General features: G+C 46.1%; 1 protein-coding gene across 2 annotated transcripts in view; it reads left to right on the top strand.

Annotated features, from left to right (window-relative positions):
- Positions 1–11,980, top strand: part of Scube2 (signal peptide, CUB domain and EGF like domain containing 2) — a 67,706-nt gene extending 55,726 nt beyond the window's left edge. Inside the window, exons 17-23 of one of the 2 annotated variants that reach the window (XM_029539670.1) lie at positions 267–437; positions 1,791–1,958; positions 2,467–2,628; positions 4,506–4,703; positions 5,988–6,140; positions 10,423–10,502; positions 11,574–11,980. In XM_029539670.1, the coding sequence (XP_029395530.1) occupies positions 267–437; positions 1,791–1,958; positions 2,467–2,628; positions 4,506–4,703; positions 5,988–6,140; positions 10,423–10,502; positions 11,574–11,726 (1,085 nt within the window). In that variant the 3' untranslated portion in view covers positions 11,727–11,980. The remainder of the gene's footprint in view (positions 1–266; positions 438–1,790; positions 1,959–2,466; positions 2,629–4,505; positions 4,704–5,987; positions 6,141–10,422; positions 10,503–11,573) is intronic. The other variant, XM_021200731.1, reaches the window with a different exon arrangement.
- The last annotated feature ends 7,310 nt before the right edge of the window (positions 11,981–19,290 follow it).

The following is a 19,290-nucleotide window of genomic DNA, read 5'->3' as shown; positions in this document are numbered from 1 at the left end:
AAAAAAAAATTCACCATCAAGTGCTTCTGCTACAAATTAAGTAAGGTAGCTATGGTTCCTGCTGGGCGAGGGAGATACAGACCTATTAGTCAGGGGAAATAGGAGTAGGGAAGCCAGAGACAGTGCACACTCTGTCTTTAAGTGATTTGTGTGGGGAATGTTTCCATGTGTCCATCTTCATCATAACACCTTCATCTCTAACACTCATCTCCTCCTCCCTCCGCCTCTGTCTCCACACTGACCAGATTGTTCCCCCCTTTGGCTAGTCAGTTGCAGGGCTGGGACGTATTATGATGGATCACAAGAACGCTGCATTTTATGTCCAAACGGAACCTTCCAAAATGAGGAAGGACAAGTCACTTGTGAACCATGCCCAAGACCAGAAAATCTTGGGTCTCTAAAAATCTCAGAAGCCTGGAATGTATCTGACTGTGGAGGTAAGGATTCTGTCTGTCCCTTCTAACTCATCCAGTCCCCAGTGTCATTGTTTAGACTGAGACAGGGGCAGCTCCTCAAAGACACTGGATGATGCACACTGCACCGTGGTCTTCCCTCAAGCAGGGACCAGGTTGGATTCATTGTTAGTTCTTTAGTGCTTGGTTGGCACTGGACACACTGGGCTGATGCCTACGTGAACAGATGAAGGAAGATGGCGGCACAGCTCAGTTGGTAGAGTTTGCACTCCAGTACCACATTAACTGTTGTGATGGCAGACACTATAATCTCAGTACTTGGGAGGCAGAGGCAGGAAGATCAGGAGTTCAAGGTCATCTTTGACTACATAGTGAGCTTGGAGTCAACCTGGGCTACATGAGACCCTGTCTCAAAATTAAAGATGAAAGGATGGAGAAGATATTGGCAGAACAGTATGAACATTACACTTACGTGCTTTCTTCACCCTGTAAATATGCACACCAGAGACCTCAGCCATCTCTCTGTCTAAAGGGCCTGGTTAAACAAAACAAAACAAAACCCAAATTCATGACTTTGAAAGAGGGACCAGTAGTGATGACAGGGTATTAATAGGGGTGGAATGGGGAGAAAAGTGGATCAAAAGAAAGTAATTAGACTACATTGGATACATGTTGATACAAAATTAATCAATAAAAAGGAATCAAAAATACGAACATTCACAAATAACAAAAAAATGAGAATTGGGCAGGGTTTTAAGAGACATAGATTCTGTAGAGCACCTTGTTGCTGACAGGATGCGTCAGACAAGAACAGGAGCTTGTAGAGGTCTTTCATTAATGCCTGATTCCTCCCCTGATCTTGAGAGGGATAAGTTAGTTGGGTTTGGTAGACTGATTGGGGTATGCCAGGGCACAGCTCAGTGCAAGGATATGCAACTGAAGAAATGATGAACCGGGAGACTCTTCAAGTCCATTTATGCTGTTACTAGGGGAGGTTGGCCTTCTGTGTCTTATCATCAGATTGTCCCCATAGCTGAAATTGTTCCATTCCCCTCACTCCAGCCCCACCCTGAACCCATCCCTATCACAAGGGATCCCTGGGTAGGGTACAGGTCAAAGCTCCACACTGGGCTTTTCTCTTTGGAAGCAGAGGCCCATCTGTGCGCTGGGCTCTGTAGGCCTGTGTGCAAACCTCAGGCATTTACCCACCTCCTGAGGATCCAGGTGGGAATGGCTGGGTGCTTCTCACTGATGTGTAAGCTGAAGCATACACATCAGCATAGGGTATCAGGCCTCACAGAGGCCTATCTCTTGTGCAGAGAGGTGGGGAATGGCCATCCACGGAGCCTCACTCACCCAGGGCCATACTCCCCGCAGGCCTTTGTCAGCCAGGTGAATATTCAGCAAATGGATTTGCCCCTTGCCAGCTCTGTGCCCTGGGCACCTTTCAGCCTGACGTGGGCCGTACATCTTGCCTCCCGTGCGGAGGAGGTCTTCCCACCAAACATCTGGGAGCCACTTCCTTCCAGGATTGTGAAACCAGAGGTGAGTACTTACTTGCACCTTTCTGGAACGCCATTTTCTAATGAGTTCCACTGGGTCTGGTACAGAAGTGACCCTCCAGTCCAGGCTGCCCCTGTGGCAGGCCTTTAGCTCTCCCCCAGACACCAAGGCTGCTCACACAAGAGCGATGACTGGGCAGCAATGAGCAGACCCCTGGGCGCCCCCCTCTCTCCTCGTCCTCTATCTCAGTGGCCTAGCTACCCCTACCAGCCTCCTCTAGAGTCACATTTCCCTGCCTCTCCCAAGGGAGGACCAAGTAGCCTCAGTCGGTGCCATAAGTGTGCTCACCTTGAAGATTTAACTGCTGCCAGGCCATGTGTGTTCATGGTCATTATTTTGAGTGTTATGAGTACCTCTCACTCTGGCTATTGAGGGAATCAAGTGTTGATTAGTCTTGGCTTACCAGGAAAGCAGTATTTCGTTTAGGCAAAATAATTTACTTCATAAACCCTGGAGCATTTGATTAAAAAAATAGTCTTTTTCTTCACAGTTCAATGCTCGCCTGGGCATTTCTACAACACCACCACACACCGATGTATCCGATGCCCACTGGGGACATACCAGCCTGAATTTGGAAAAAATACTTGTGTTTCCTGCCCGGGCAATACTACCACCGACTTTGATGGCTCCACCAACATAACACAGTGTAAAAGTAGGTTTTTCTTTAAGGTGTGTCCTAGGCTGGATTAGAGGGTGCCTGGATTAGATTTGGGCAGGGGAGTGTGAGAAGGTAGCCAGGATTCCAGGTCCATTCAGGATCATGTGCATGAGGCCAATCCTATTCATAGCTAAGTAGCCCCATGCAGGGAGCAGCTGGAGTCTTCTAAGCTTTAAAACAGGAGCTATAGCTGTGACCTCACCTTCTTATATGTGTGACGCAGGGGATTGAACCAAATACTTAAAACATAGTCATCCTCTGCCCCGAGCCCCACTCCAGCTACCCTGAACCCCACTCCAGCTACCTGTACTTACAGCTATACTTTTCCCTGGAGGATAGTTTTAGTTCAGCCTAGCTCAATACACATTGTCTGAGGGCCTGCCCCGTGCCCAGCAATCCTGCTAAGTCAGTCTGGCCAAGCTGCCAGGAGTCAGGCTGTAGAGCTACAGGAGGAGCAAGTGACCGTTCTGAAGAGGAAAGGTCTTTGGAGAACATGGAAGGAGGTTGAATCACGTAGGAGAGGGCTTCATGCTTCAGACAGCCCTGTGGGAAGCCAAGGCTTAGACAAGTGAAGGCCTTCTGGCAGCAGACTTCTGAATCTGGGCAGAAAAGGAGGCCTCAGACAGATGTGGGGCCTGCTAAGGGCTGTGATTGGTGGTTTCAACAATGGGGAATCTGAATCATTTCAGGCTAGTGAGGAGGCCTCCCCAGACAGGAGGCGCTTGGGGTTGGGAGGAGTAGCCAATCAGTGATTATCCAGCTTTCTCTCCTGTGTTGTCTTATTGTTGTTTGTTTATGTTTTGTTCTGTTTTCATCTCAGGAGTAGAGATTGGACCTAGGGTTGCATGCATGGATGCAAGGGCTTTCCTGCTGAGCTGCAGCCCACTGCTGCCCGCACTATCTTAGTGTAGTGGTAGGCGCAGACACGGGTCTCCAATGCCTGCTCTGATGGCAGTTCCCCTAGCGTCCATGAGACCCTGTGTTTGTAGATTAGGCTTTGGGAAGGCTCACAGTTTTAGGGAATCCTTCCATATTCCAAGGAGACCCTAGTCCTAGTCTTGCCACTCCCTGGTCCTTTGCCCTGACACAGTTCCTTAGACAACCCTCAATTCCATGGCTCTCCCTTCTTTTCTTCCCAGAAGAAAAGCCTGGCTCTTTCTCTCCTCTCTCTCTCTCCTCTCTCTGTCTCCGTCTCCCTCTCTGTCTCTGTCTTTACTCCTGTTAACCCCCAGTTATAGTTAGAGAAGAACCCCCCCGCCCCATGTCTCTTGTGCAGGTTTCCCTAACAGTATTAAACAGTAAGTCCCTCGAGGGACTCTTGACTAGTTCTGTCTTAGTTCTGAGCCCCAGATCTTTGGGAGACACATGGGGAAGTCAGTAGCTGACAAGAGAGCTGGTGTAGTGAGCATGTACCCTTGAGTGCTTTTCCTTTGATGCAGACATAAGCATACGACATGTGTGAGTGCATCTAAGAGTTAACTGAAACTTCCTTCTCCATTAAAAATAAAATGTGGCTTTAAACAGAAAGAAAAGTAAAAAAAAAAAAAAGTTTGTTTTAGCTTCATCAAAAGTCTTGGCCAAATATTTCTCTACTGAGATATAAGCTGTGTTCTAGGTTCAGTGTTATATTCCTTTGACATATGGAATTGTAAACAAAATAGCAAAGACTAAACATGTTGAGAAGAAGGTAGGCTACTTTGGGGAGTCCATGTTGCTTGGCTCTCACAGAGGCCATGAGCATTACAGAATGCACATTCTCTGAGTGGTGCCATTTCCTTGCAAGAAGGAGTCTGGTTCTTAGCCACACTTGGGGTGTCCAGAATAGCAATGACAGTGTTCTGTCCTCCTAACCCATGGCACTTCCTTTCCAGACAGAAAGTGTGGAGGGAAGCTGGGGGATTTCACAGGGTATATTGAATCCCCAAACTACCCTGGGAACTACCCAGCCAACTCAGAGTGCACCTGGACCATCAACCCACCCCCCAAACGCCGGATCCTGATTGTGGTCCCCGAGATCTTCCTGCCCATAGAGGATGACTGCGGTGACTACCTGGTGATGCGGAAAACCTGTGCGTCTCTCCCTGGGCTTCCCTCCCTACCCAAGGCAGCCTGGGAAACCCGATGACCTGCCCCCAGCTTTAAATGTGAGGAGCAGATCTAGTAGATTGTTTCCTTCGTGGTAGAGCAGAGACAGGACATGAGTTTATAGCTAACTGGGACCAGCTTGGCTTTGTTCATCCTAGGTAGCAACATATAGATTAGGGACTGCCCGAGGCCAAAGGTGTGATCTAATCAGGAAGGAAGCCCCCCCTGTTATCCTGACTCAGCCTCTAGTGCCTATTGTCTATAAAGAAGCATTCTAACCTACGGGTCTGACCTCTTTGACAAACCTCTAACCCTCAAAATATTTACATTATGATTAATAACACTGGCAATGAAAATAATTTTATAGTTAGGGATTACCAGAACATGAAGAACTGTATTAAAGGGTCACAGAATTAGGAAGGCTGAGAACCACTGCATAAAGGGATGTTAACATCAATGCAGCTTGACAACTGAGCTGAGAGAGGAATAGATCCCAGATTCACCTCCTGCTGGGTCTGTGATCTTGGGTGGGCATTCTGAACATTGTAGTCTTCTGGGGGAGGGGAGAAATGACAGTCGCTGCCTTGTAGGGTTGTTAGGACTAAGAGTTCAGGTAGAATGTTTGAAAGGAACCATGTGTCTGACTGTCTTCTATTTTTAGATTTATTGCTATACATGACTTGTATAAAATCATGGACTTCGTTACTTCATTTTCATACACACATATGATATACTCTGATCATATTCTCCTCCACTACTATCTTGTGTCTCCTTCCAACTAACCTCTTCTTCCCAGTCAGTCTCTCCTATGTTTGTCTTTGGAAGGGAGTTGTTTGTTGTTTGTTTGTTTTTTTGTGACCTACAAACATGTGTGAGAAGTTATTTACAGGAACAATGAGCACCTTCCCAGCAACTATACAACTGGAGAAAATGTCTTCCGTGCAGCCATTAGTGGTGTAGAGCATGGTATGGCCCTAGGGGGCGATCATGAGCTCCTCCTCTCTCCAGAATGTTGATAAGCCCAGTCTTGTATGACTACTATGTCTGGCTACAAAGCAAAACAGCACCACCAACAAAAACATGGGTTCTGGATATCTTTTCAGGTCCTCATGTTTGCAAAGCAAGCATTTGACCAAGGGAACTGTCTTCCCAGCCCCAGAATTCCTGAGTTTAACTTCTTGTGTGGATTAAGTGTTTTCGAAGATGAGCATTCCCCGACTGTGGCACCATAACACCTCTTGAACCACACGCTCTATTTTTCTTGGCAGCTTCATCAAATTCTGTGACCACATATGAAACCTGCCAGACTTATGAACGCCCCATCGCCTTCACCTCCAGGTCAAAGAAACTGTGGATTCAGTTCAAGTCCAATGAAGGGAACAGCGCCCGGGGGTTCCAGGTTCCCTATGTGACATACGATGGTAAGCAGGAGCTGTGATGCTCAGGCTGTGCCATGACAGGGCTGGGCTGGCTGTGCCCTGAGCTGAAGGAACTGGATTTTGAGCCAGCTGGAGGATGCTGGCAAGCACACCCACTCAGCCAGCCAGGCGGGGAGAGGCAAAAGGACATGGTGACTCACTGGGGCCACATTCTAAACAGACATCTGGGGACACTGATTATGGAGATGAAGAAGGATGGTTTAGAAAATACATGGATGCGAGTAGAGTCAGGTATGGGAGCGCTGCTGTTGGGGTCAGGCAGCTGGCTGTCTGTTCCAGGACTTGTGTCAGTGACTATCTCCAAGTCTTAGTTTCTTGATTTCCAGTGGTGAGGAACCTAGAGCTTCCAGCTCTGAGCTATACCTCTAGTCAAGCCTTATTTTATTAGTGAGTAATGGAGAAAATCATTTGAATGAGCATTAAGAGTTTAACATAGGATAGTGACTGGCAGATAGTAATTGTTCAAAGATATTTAAACTTGTTAAGGTTGTAACTTTTATTAAATAGACTCTTGAGATAGGGTAAAGGCTTAACTTCAGGTTAAGCCCTGCTTTGGACTCTGTGATCTTGTGACTCTGTGACAAATCAGATGATGTTCCTGGATCCTTCCGATCCCTGGAGACCTACTGAGACTCTGAGTAAATATTTGCTCTACAAATATTTACTGTGACCAGAACACAAAAGTGTGTCTTTTGTCATAGATGTTTTTATGTGCATGAATATTTTTGCTTGTATGAGTGTACCACATTTGCTGTATGTGTGAAGACGTTTTTTGTTGTTGGTTGTTTGGTTGGCTGGTTTTTTCGAGACAGGGTTTCTCTGTGTAGCCCTGGCTGTCCTGGAACTCACTTTGTAGACCAGGCTGTCCTTGAACTCAGAAATCCGCCTGCCTCTGCCTCCCAAGTGCTGAGATTAAAGGCGTGTGCCACCACAGCCTGGCTCATAGATGCTTTTATAGGGTACATTTAAGGCAATGGGAGTACACACAGAGAGAAGGCAGCAATTATTCTGAATAGACTTGGAAGGAACAGAGCAGTTTCAAGAGGTTTGGGTCTGGAAAGAACATGCACATTGAAGTGGGACATAAATAGAAAGATCATTCAGGAAGAGCCCAAATGATAAAGCTCCTGGCACAGTTGGCCAGTGGGGAGCATGGGGAGGAGAGCAAACGAGACTGGGGCTAGGCATTGAGGATCCTTCAGCCAAGCTCAGGAGAATAGAATTAATTGTATAGGGAGCCATTAAAGAGTTTTAGGCAAAGAGACATCCTTGGCTCTCCTAAACTCACTTTACATAGTTTATTTCTAACAAGTGATATAAGACCTTTAGTCAGCCCTGCAGTCTCAGATGATGTGTAATGCCCAGGAAAAGGGTTCCTGGAATCTGACTTCTGGGACTCTGCTAAGGGGACATTGAGTCTAGTTTCTTCCTGGAAGCAGCTATCCAGCAAGCTCTCCTGTCTGGAGTCATAAAGGAAAACAGACTCTGAGGCTTGAGCAAACGTTATCAAGACATTAAGACATTTTCACTTGTCACACTTTAGGATGCTGTTGTTATTCTGCCTTTGTGACATATTAAATGTTCCTTTTTTAATTGAAAAAAATGAAAACAAGGGATGGAGGTGAAGCTTGGTTGGTAGACTGTCTATGTAATGTGCCAACCTACCAGCATTGTCTAAGCTGGGTATGCTGGCTCTTGAAATCCTATCGGGATAAGCACAAGTTGGTGGGACTGGGCGGAGTAGGTGGGGTGGGGAACTACAGATGAGTCCCATGCTGGAGAAGGGCAAGAGTCATGTGACAGGCATGGGGCATTCCTGGTCACCAGGTATGCATCAAGGTACCTTTTATGGGTCACATTCCTCATGGTCACCCCATGAAGCAGACTGGGTCACTTTCTGATGTTACAGAAGAGGCCACTCAGGCTTAGAGATTTAAATAACTGAGCTGAGGGCATGACATAACAAAGCTGCAGAACTGGGATGACCCAAGTCTAGAGATTTCAGAGCCTGAGTTCTTACCTATAAACTGCTCTGTTTTGAACGGCAGAAGGAAGGCAGGAGGCACAGGAGCTCTTAGAAACAGAGATGTATATTTTTAAAAAACAGCATCCTGGAAACATATGGTATAATGGCAAAGCACAGCAGAGTTTTCTGTGACAATAGTTTGCACAACAACCTGCGTTCCTAACAGTGACTCCTGTGATGGAAAGAAGCCATTCTCTGAGGTCCAGACACTAAGCAAGGGTGCAGCCCTAAAACTAACATAAGCAGGGTACAGTGGCATGCACTTGTAATCCAGCACTTAAGGGTAGAGGCAGGAGGGTCAGGCATTCAAGGCCAGCTTTGGTTACATAGAAACTTTAAGTCCAGCCTGGACTATACCAAACCCTGTTTTAAAAAAGAAAGAAAAGGGGCTGGAGAGATGGCTCAACAGTTAAGAGCACTGGCTGCTCTTCCAGAGGCTCTGAGTTCAATTCCCAGCAATCAGATGGTGATTCACCAGATGGTGGTACATGAGATCCAATGCCCTCTTCTGGTGTGACTGAAGACAGCTACAGTGTGCTCACATACATAAAATAAACTAAAAAATTTAAAAAGAACAAAAGAAAGAAAGAAAGAGAAAGGAAGAAAGAAAGAAGATAGAGAGGAAAAAGAAAGAAAACTTAAACTCCCCCATTTTACTTTGTTTATTTGGGATTTGTCATTCTTGTTGAGAGTGTTTATTTTGGGACAAGGTCCTATAGCTCACAAAGTCACCATGTAGCCCAAGCTGGCCTTGACTGTGTACACTTACATTATATATTAATTAATCCATCTCATTAAAATAAGAGAGTGATGACAAAGGTGCCATGTCAGTAGTCACAATGATAGTGTGTGTATCAAACACTCATTGTGCAGTGACGTTCCATCACTGACTCTGGACTGAAGACACATCTTGGGAATGCTGCCAACTGCTCCCACGAATGCTCTCAGAATTCTCGTGGCTCCTCGGCACACAGGATGCATGTGCACACGGGATGCATGTAGAGAGGATGATGTGTCTGTGCTTCGGAGAAGACTGTGTTCTGCACATGCTTGTTTGAGTTATGACTATGGGAAGTAGGCTAGACTTCAAAGTCGGGTGAGATTGCATTTGGAAAAGGAATACTGCATGCGCTGCACATAATGTGTGTGCCAGGATCACAGAAATGATCAACGTGGAGAAGTACATTCTTCGTTCTCAGACAGCTGAGTTCTCCATCCCTAGCCCAAGTCCAACTAACGAGAGAAGAGTCTTGCTTGGTCACCTTACACACTGCAGGGACAGAGAGAGAGTGGGGGCATGGGAGGGAGCGTAAGCAAGAGCAGATCACCAAGGGTGGAGCCCCCAACGCCTTACTATAGGAAAAGGCCTGGGGCAGGAGAAAGGCAAGGACCTCAGGGAGCAGTCAGTGAGAGTGGGAAAACCAAAGCGTAGAGTGTTCTGGAAGATCAGAGAGGAAGTAGATAGAGGAGGAGGACGGTCAAATGCTACTAATGCATGAAGGGGAGTAAGGACCAGCAACTGACACCAGGACACACGACATGAAGGCCATTGCTGATCTCAACTGGCAGTTTTGGAGGAGTGCTTGGGACAAAACCGACAGCAGTTGGTTTAGAAGAAAAGTCTAGCTGAAGGCTGTGAGTGTTGGACCTTCTCTGGAAGACATTTGCTACAAAAGGCAAGAGAGACATGAGATGGAAACTAGAGAGAAAGGTGAAGTTAAACAAGGCATCCTTAAGAGCTGCTTGTCGCCGGGTGGTGGTGGCGCACGCCTTTAATCCCAGCACTTGGGAGGCAGAGGCAGGAGGATTTCTGAGTTTGAAGCCAGCCTGGTCTACAAAGTGAGTTCCAGGACAGCCAGGACTATACAGAGAAACCCTGTCTCAAGAAAAAAAAAAGAGCTGCTTGTCTTCATGCTGATGGGAATCAGTAGAAAGATTTCTGTGTAGGAAAAAGTACAGAATTACTGGCATAAGTGTCCTTGATTTGGGGAGGGAAGATATATCTGGTGTAGGAGGCAGAGTACCGGTCTTGACTGGAAGCACAGAAGGCTCCTCTGAGGGGGTGGGGCAGGCGGGGCAGATGCCAGCTGAGTGGAGGTGCTGACTGTCTTCTCTGTGTCAGAATGGAAAGCTCTCTGAGAGCAGCCACCAAAGGGTGACTTCTCTTATAAAAGACAGAAGCTTGAGCTTGGAAATATTTAAACAGTGAGAAGCAAAATATGTCCTTTATTTCAACAGAAGACTACCAGGAGCTCATTGAAGACATTGTTCGAGATGGCAGGCTCTATGCCTCTGAGAACCATCAGGAAATACTGAAGGTGAGTTCCTGCCTCAGCACATAGGAAGTTAGCATGAGCTAATATATATATATATATATATATATATATATATATATATATAATTTTGAACTTTTCTACCCTCTCTCCTAACTCCCGCCAAACTCTGCACAAGGTATTCCCTTTCCATCTTCATGACCTCTCTCTTTTCCTAAATAACCCACTGAGTTTAATAAGTTCTATCGTAGTATATATGATTAGTGTATTCACATAGTTGTAGGGCCAGCCACAGGCGCATGGGCCAGGTCTCTGAAGAAAACTAACCCTCTCTCCTCCAGTAGCCATCAGCTGCTCATAGCTCCTCAGTTAAGGGTGGTGTACTGTGAGCTCTTTGCCCACCCATCCTGGAACTCTGCCTTGATCTTCTACTGTTCTTATGCAGGCAAACACAGCCGCTGGAGTTAATGAGTGCATGTGTGGAGGGTGAGTGCTTAGAGATCCAAGCCAGCAGTTAGGAGGACCCAGGTTCAAAACCCCAGCACCAGGGAACCCCAGTTCCAGGGAATGTGACCCCCTCACACAGATACACATGGAGGCAGAACAACACCAATGTAAATTAAAAGAAAGAAAGAAAGAAAGAAAGAAAGAAAGAAAGAAAGAAAGAAAGAAAGAAAGAAAGAAAGAAAGAAATCCAAGCCAGAGGCATATAGTGTTTTTATGTTCAACTTTAGTAGTGAAAGAGCTTTGGCTCCTAGCTCATGCTTCAGGTTCAAAGCTCACCACATTTTAGATACCTGTAAATGATCAATAGTAAATACTTGCCATATCACTTAACCCTAAACTATTTTCCAAATCTCTATGTTGTATCTCATCTGGGTAAGAAAAAACAGTTTTCATACATCACATCTTCTTTCATAACGTAATGCATACTTATTATTAGCAATTAAGAAAAATTAAAACTGGAAAGAAGATAACCATCGGAGGAAACCATTTTCACCAAGCGACTTCTAGCTAGTGAACCTCCCATCGATTGAGAGTCATTACGACTCCACTGGCAAAATGTCAAAAGGTTTGAGTGTTTTGGCCCCGTAACAAAAATTCTGTTCTCTTCAGGATAAGAAACTGATCAAGGCTCTGTTTGATGTCCTGGCACATCCCCAGAACTATTTCAAGTACACAGCCCAGGAGTCCCGAGAGATGTTTCCAAGATCTTTCATCCGATTGCTACGTTCCAAAGTGTCAAGGTTTCTGAGGCCTTACAAATGACTCTTCCCACATGCCACCACGGACAGGGTCCTACTGTGGGCTCAGTTTCCCTCCACATGCCGCCTGCCATCGGATTATTACCACGCCCAGTATCAGTGACTCATCAGAGTTCAGTTTTTATAGACAATACAGATATCTTGATAAACTGAACTTGGGTTTTCTTTCCCAGCATTTCAGATGTAGACTGTGTACGCTTTGATTAGCACTGTGTGAGCACATGTCCTGGATGTCGTGAGGGCTAGCTGAACTGGCTTCCTTTTGGGTTCTCGCTCCTCCGACTGTCTATAGTGGAAAAGAGGCCACAGAAAGGCCACTCTGGCTACATCACCATGTCCTCCAGGCCAGTCTTCTCTCAGGGAACATCTGTACTCATCAGAGGTGACCAGGCCAAACAGGCAAGCAGGAGGGAAGGACAAGCCACTCAGGCCTTCTGAGTCACGGGAAGACTCCGGCCCTCCCAGCCTTCTGCAGCCTCTGCCATGCCAGTTTAATCCTAACTGTGTGAGTTCTAAACAGTGATGGTTTAAAAAAAAAAAAAAAAGACTAGAAAGAATTAGAAACAAAAAGACAAAAAGGCAAGTATAGCCCTCTGGAGGCATTAATAGCATACACACACACACACACACACACACACACACACACACACACACACACCCCAAATGCAGAGGGCTGCTTGCCACAGTGTCTCCTGTGCCTTCATTCAGTCACTGGAGTGCTGTGCTAGTTGGTGAGTTCTTGAATGTGATCTTGATGGATAACAGCTATCCACCATCATGGAAGAGAAACTTGACCAGTAGTTCAGGCAGGGTCAGTACGGGAAGGGCTCCCCACAAGTGCTGGTAGTGACTGGGGCTCCCCCCAAGTGCTGGTAGTGACTGGAGCTCCCCCAAGTGCTGGTCATGACTGGGGCTCCCCCCCCCCCAGTGCTGGTAGTGACTGGAGCTCCCCACAAGTGCTGGTAGTGACTGGGGCTTCCCCCAGTGCTGATAGTGACTGGCACAAGTACCTCCCTTTTTCATCTTCTCAGAGTGAAACTGAGTCTGAGATGAAGTGGCATCATGAAGGGCATGGTGTAGGGGCATCACTGTCATTCTGACCGTGCGGCCGCATGCTGGTTCACGAGCCACACAGGGGAATCACTTTGGTCTGTACAGTGGATCCACACCCTGACCCCCTTCCCCATGGACTCTACTTTTCAACATTATTGAGCTTTTGCATTTAACACCCCCCAGGCAAAAAAAAAATCTCATTACAGTGGATGAAGAAAATATTCTAGTGGGCCAGAGATATAGCTCAGTGGCAGAGCACTGGCTAAGGATGTGCAAGGCTCTGGGCTTGGCCCTCAATGCCACTCCCCTCAAAGAATCCTGTTAATCAAGCTGCCCTCTCTGTAAAGGATTCACTGACTGCACATAGCCATGGGGTTTTGTTTTTTTCTGTGGCAATTATAGCACATAGTTCTGTGTACCAAAGTACTAAAGAAATGTTTAACAAGCATTTTTAAAAGAAAAAAGAATATTTCCTTATTATTAGACTTGCTTTTCCACCTCAATTTCATTTTTAATCTATTATAACATTGACTTTTATGTCTTCTTCTTTTTTTTAATAGATAGAGTCTAACTATGTAGCTCTGGCTAGCCTCAGACTCACCTACCTTTGCCTCCCAAGTACTGGGATTAAAGGTGTGTGCCACCAACCATATCTGGAAATGCTGACATTTTAAAAAGCCCTAATGAAACATTTCATTTTTATTTGGATGAAATTTCTCTGTAAGAATTTGAATGTCTTGTTAGGCACAGTGACACTTGTAATCCCAGGACTCAGGAAGTGCAAGCCGGATGATCAAGAATTTGAGGTCATTCTCAGCTATATAGGGAGTTTGAGTCTGGGCTACAAGAGACCTTATTTCAAAAGTATTTTTTAAAAACCATATTCAGTTAAAAAAAAAAAAAAAGCATTAAGATCCGGGTGTGGTGGCACATGCCTTTAACCCTAGCACTAGGAAGTCAGAGGCAGGTGGATTTCTGTGAGTTTGAGGCCAGCCTGGTCTACATAGAAAGTTCCAGGACAGCCAGGACTATTATACAGAGAAACCCTATCTTGAAAACAAAACAAAACAACAAAACAAAACAAACAAACAAACCTCATGAGGAGACTGAAGAGATGGTTTATCAGTTACCAGCACTTACTGCTCTTGCAGAGGATCCAGGTTCAGTTGCTAGCGCCCACATCAGGTAACTTCCTGGTGATCTGTCACCCTTTTCTGGCCTCTTTGGGTACTGCAAGCATGTGGTGCACATGTATTCACACACACACACACACACACACACACACACACACACACACACACCCCTATGCAATTTAAAAATAATAAATCTTTGTTTTTAATGTTTGAGAATTTATTTTGTGTTTTGATTGCATGTGTGTCTGTGCACCACATACACGCCTGGCCCAAAGAAGAGCATGTTGGAGTCACTGGGACTGTAGTTACAGATGACAAACTTTAAGCCAATATGTGGGTCCTGGGAATCGAACCTAGGTCCTCTAAAAGAGCAGTCTGTGCTTTTAACTGTTCGTCAGCTCTCCAGCCTCTAATCTTTATTTATTTATTTATTTATTTTTGAGGCAGGGTCTCATTATGTATCCCTGGCTGCCTTGAACTGCCTATATAGATCAGGTTGACCTTGAACTCACTCACCTGCTCCTGCCTCCTGAGTGTTGAGATTAAAAGTATGCACCACCACACCTGGCTATAAATAAATATTTTATAAAATCATTAAGATGAACACTTGGAATTTGATATGCTACAATTCGACCTACATTTCCCAGTTTGACCATAAGGTGGAAATGCAGATTTTACCAGTTAGTGACTGACAAGGACAGGAGGGCTGGGCCAGGTCACTGTATTATATTGCCTTCCCAGAAGGTTTGGGGTGGGTATACTTGGGGCTGGGGGTTGTCAGGAGGCTGAATAGAACCAGTGACTTTGAAGTGTCACCAGGAGCAAATCATACACCAGAGCTGTGCTTCTGGCATAAGCAGGAACTCCTGAAGTCTCCAGGCTTCAGCTCGAGGCAGATCAGCTGCCCTGAGAGATTCAGTGCCCTGCTGGGAGGCTACCTGCTAGTCGGGCAGCTGGCTACCTGCTAAGTCAACTCACAGTGCATATCCAGTCTGTGCCAGGTACTAACTTGTCCCTAGAGATTAACCCCAGTAATAAGATAGGTTCCTAGCTATCATGAGCTCATAGACAGAAGGAAGAGACATGAGCTTGGGTTGGCTCCTGCTAAGTGCTAGGTTATAAACTAAAACTGACTAATGGAACCATGGCTCCGTGGCTACTTTAGGTTTGCGGGCTGTAGAGCCTATTTGAGCACATGACCTCTCAACTGAAAACTATGAGATAAGGAGCCAGCCTGTGGGAGTAGGGTGAGGGGAGAACATTCCAGAGGGAGGCACCCCAAGGGCAGAGATGTAGGCACAGACATGTCCCTGAGCATGGAAGTCTAGTCAGAAGGCAAATGGCATCTGACCAGGCCAGAGAACCATAGCCAGGCCAGATTCCATCCGTTGTGGAATTCAGAAGAGGTTTGGGTTTAATTCCAAATCTGCTTTAAAGTCTGTGATGGACTAGAGCAGAGGAATGGAGTGGGCTTTGTGCATGTGTGGCTGTGAGGATGTACTTGTATGTGTGTGTTCCTGTGTGTGTGTGTGTGTGTGTGTGCACCTACCTGCCTCCCTCCCTCCCTGCCTGCCTGCCTGCTTCCCTGCCTGCCTGCCTGCTTCCCTGCCTGCCTTCCTTGCCTCCCTGTCTGCCTGCCTGTCTGCCTTCGTGCATGTACAGTTCTACTCACATATATGTTTTAGATCAGAGAACAACCTGACCATCTTGATTGTTATGACCAGGGCTCTCACCAGCTTGAAGCTCACCGAGTGTGGTAGGGTGGCTAGGGATCTCCCAGTGTCTGCCTGCCTGCCTGCCTGCCAGGCAATGGTATTACAAGCACACTTTACCACACCCAGCTTGACTTTTTTTTTTAATGAGGGTTCTGGAGCTGGAACTCAGGTCCTCATGCTCATGCAGCAAGTGCTTTATCCACTGGCCCACCTTCCCAGCCCTTACCTCCATCCCTACCCTGACTCTGTTTTAAAGGGTACCAAGGACTCCAGTGTGGATGCCTTTGAGGAGGCAGGCATGGGAAACTGTATAAGGAGGCTGCGGCCACTCATCTGGGTGGGAAGGGGAGGGTTCCAAAGCTGAGTGTCCACCTTCCTGCCATTAGAGCTGGTTCTGTGGGTGAGTTCTGAGCAGGCATGGGAGTCTGTGAGTCCCACCTTCAGCTGTGGATATTGTTCTGTAACCACATACTGTAGCCCTGTATTTGATCCAGCAACATCCCCCCTCCCCACTTGCAATGGTAATGAGAGCCTGCCTTTTCACACTAACAGATGATTACCATCCCTTGGGGAAATTGCTTCCTCTGAGTCATCCTCTGAGCTGTTAAGTGCAGTGCCTATAGGCGTTTGCTGGATTCAAGTTTGCAGACGATTCTCACACGGCATGTGGGAACTTGAGAAAAGCGAAGGCTGAGTGCAAGAAGTAAGGATGCACTTGCCCTTGGGTAGAACTTTGCCGGAGGATGGACCAGGACTGTGGCCTGCTGCAGACTGCTTTAGCTGCTCCCCAGGTATCCCCATCAGGCCTAGGATATCGTCAACCTAGAAGAGATGCCACTGTGTAGGACTGTTTGCATCTGTTTCCTGCCCCAGAGGTCCTGAGAGCTGTACAAACCGTGTCTCTTCATTCTCAGGAGCATCTGAGAGGCAAATGGACCAAGTGAAGCTAAATGGTTTCCCATTAAGTAGCGGGAGCCTTCTTACCCATGATTACCTGATAGGTGGCCATGAGCTGTCCCCAGAGCAGTTCCTGAAAGAGGCCAGAGGGACTCATCCTTAGAAATTAGAAGCCACCAATGGTCCTCCTTTCTGTGACCATCTCCTATTCTAGGGGTGTGTGAGCTCCTGGTATCCTGTCTCTGTTCTCTAGGTATTCTGCAGGAGACTGGCTGGTGGCCCAGCAAGGATTAAAGGCAGTGAATGTAGCCAGAGAGACACAAGTGAGCTAGATATGGGAGCTCACACATGTAACCCCAGCACTCAGGAAGTGAAGGCAGCAGTGTGACTGTCATTCTGAGGCCAGCCTAGGCACATAGCAACCACTAGCCCAGCCAAGGCTACAGAGGAAGACTCTGAAGATAATTGTAGTGGCTATTCCTGGTTGGCAACCTAACTATATCTGGAATGAACTACAATCCAGAATTGGAAGGCTCACCAGTGACCCTAATCTGGAAGCTGGGAGATAGAAGTTTCTGACCTGGATCTTGGTATGGAGATCTTGAGGCATAGTAGCTAAGAATTCCAGAATTAAGACAGGGAGATCTCTGAGTTCAAGGTCATCTGGGATTAAAGGCATGGTGGAACACACCTTTAATCTGGGCCACACCTTCTGCTGGAGGCCTAAATAAGGACATTGGAAGAAGGAAGATTTACTTTCTTCACCTGTTTGCCGTGTGGGACTGAGCAACTGCTAGATCCTTGAACTTTATTCACAGCTGCTGCTGACCATTGTTGGGAGTTGGACTACAGACATCAACAAATTCCTTTGCTATATAGAGGCTACCCATAAGTTCTGTGACTCTAGAGAACCCCGACTAATACAATAATAAAAGACACAGTATCTATCAAGGATCTTCCCAAATAGCACAGTAGGAGCAAAATAGATTTAGAAAATGAAACCACCTCAATTTCCAGAAAGGTTGTTCTAGTTGAATTAAAACAAAATAAGCTCACCTACTACAAACAATGACCGCTGCCCAGTAACTGGTTTTCAGTTTACCTGTGAACTGTAAGCACAGTCCTTAGTTACCAGTACTTCTGGGCTGCACGTTTACTTATTCATGAATTTATGCACTGTATATTTACTGAGGACCTACTAAACAAGATAAATTTCCGTCCTTGGTGGACTGTGGAGAAAGGCAAAACCCCAAAGCGCGTGGATAGGCAAGTGGTGATAAGTGGTAGGACAGCAGTGCGCTTACAGCGGCTAGTTTCATTATGAGCTATTTCATAAGCTAATCACTGGAGTCTTGAATACAGGCCCATAAAGGGCACTGGATCCGAACGCCAAACCTGGCACACTGTCCCTGGCAAGCTAGCTCCTTTATTCACCCTGCAAGACCTTAGCATTGTGTGGACACACAGGTCTAACAGCACCTGGAGAACAAGCAAATCTCAGAACTGGTGCCACCTAGTGGTTGGAAAACAGAGTTTGCCTGTGTTTCAGTTGGCCATGCTATTTGCCTGAAATTCAAAATAAAGTGCTAACCAAAAAGGACTCTGAGGTCAAGGCTGATCTTGATAAATGATAGGCCACATGCTGGATTGCATATAGACTTCAGAGCACGTTGGTTTAGAACCTTACTTTGCCCCGCTTAAGATTTAGGCGATTTCAAGCTATCAACAATACTGTCATCCCCCTCCTACCTGCAGACACCATCACTACTCATTTCCTTTTATGGTGCAGGCATTAGGATATATATTCCTCAGTTAGTGAGGAAGAGGAGTTGAAAGAGGAGGCTACAAAGACGGCTCTATGGTTAAGAATACTTCTTGCTCTTGCATAGGACCAGAATTAAATTCTCAACTCCCTCATGTGGCTACTCGCCCCAAAGGCTCCCCGATATTCATCTCCAGCTTCCAGAGGCACCTGTGCACCAGTGCACAGACCCATACAGAGACATGGATGCATGATTTAAAAAATTTAAATAATCAGTTTGGATGGCTCAGAGGTTAAGAGCACTGGCTGTTCTTCCAGAGGTCCTGAATTCAATTCTGAGCAACAACATGGTAGCCCACAACCATCTGTAATTGGATCTGATGTCCCCTTCTAGTGTGTCTGAAGACAGCCTCAGTACACTCATGTGCATAAAATAATAAATAAACCTTTTAAAAACTTTAAGTCATTATTAAAAATTGAAAGAACAGCCAGGCAGTGGTGGAGCGCGCTTTTAATCCCAGCACCCGGGAGGCAGAGGCAGGTAGATTTCTGAGTTTGAGGCCAGCCTTGTCTACAGAGTGAGTTCCAGGACAGCCAGGACTACACAGAGAAACCCTGTCTCGAAACATAAAAGAAAAATAAAAAATAAAATAAAATAAAATAAAAATTGAAAGAACAAGGAAGAAATCACCCCCAATTTGTAATCCTGCCTAATGCTTCAGCCTTTGTGGCTCTAGGAGCTATGACACCCCGAACTTTGATTGTTATCTTATCCCAAAATATTTTCAAGGACAGAAGGGTAATTCTGAGTACAGAATGGTGTTTCCCATCTCTTCCCTACACTATGGTTCAAATCTGATGCAGCCTCTCAAGCCCAGGTACTGAGAACTTGTTCTCCAGCTACTGCAGTGTCTTTTTTTTTTTTTTTTTTTTTTTTTTTTTTTTGAGACAGGGTTTCTCTGTAGCCCTGGCTGTCCTGGAACTCACTCTGTAGACCAAGCTGGCCTC

This window comes from Mus pahari, chromosome 1 (genome assembly GCF_900095145.1).
Source record: "Mus pahari chromosome 1, PAHARI_EIJ_v1.1, whole genome shotgun sequence".
NCBI lineage: Eukaryota > Metazoa > Chordata > Mammalia > Rodentia > Muridae > Mus > Mus pahari.
The sequence above is the reverse complement of the archived record's forward strand: the minus strand, read 5'-3'. Positions and strand labels throughout refer to the sequence as shown.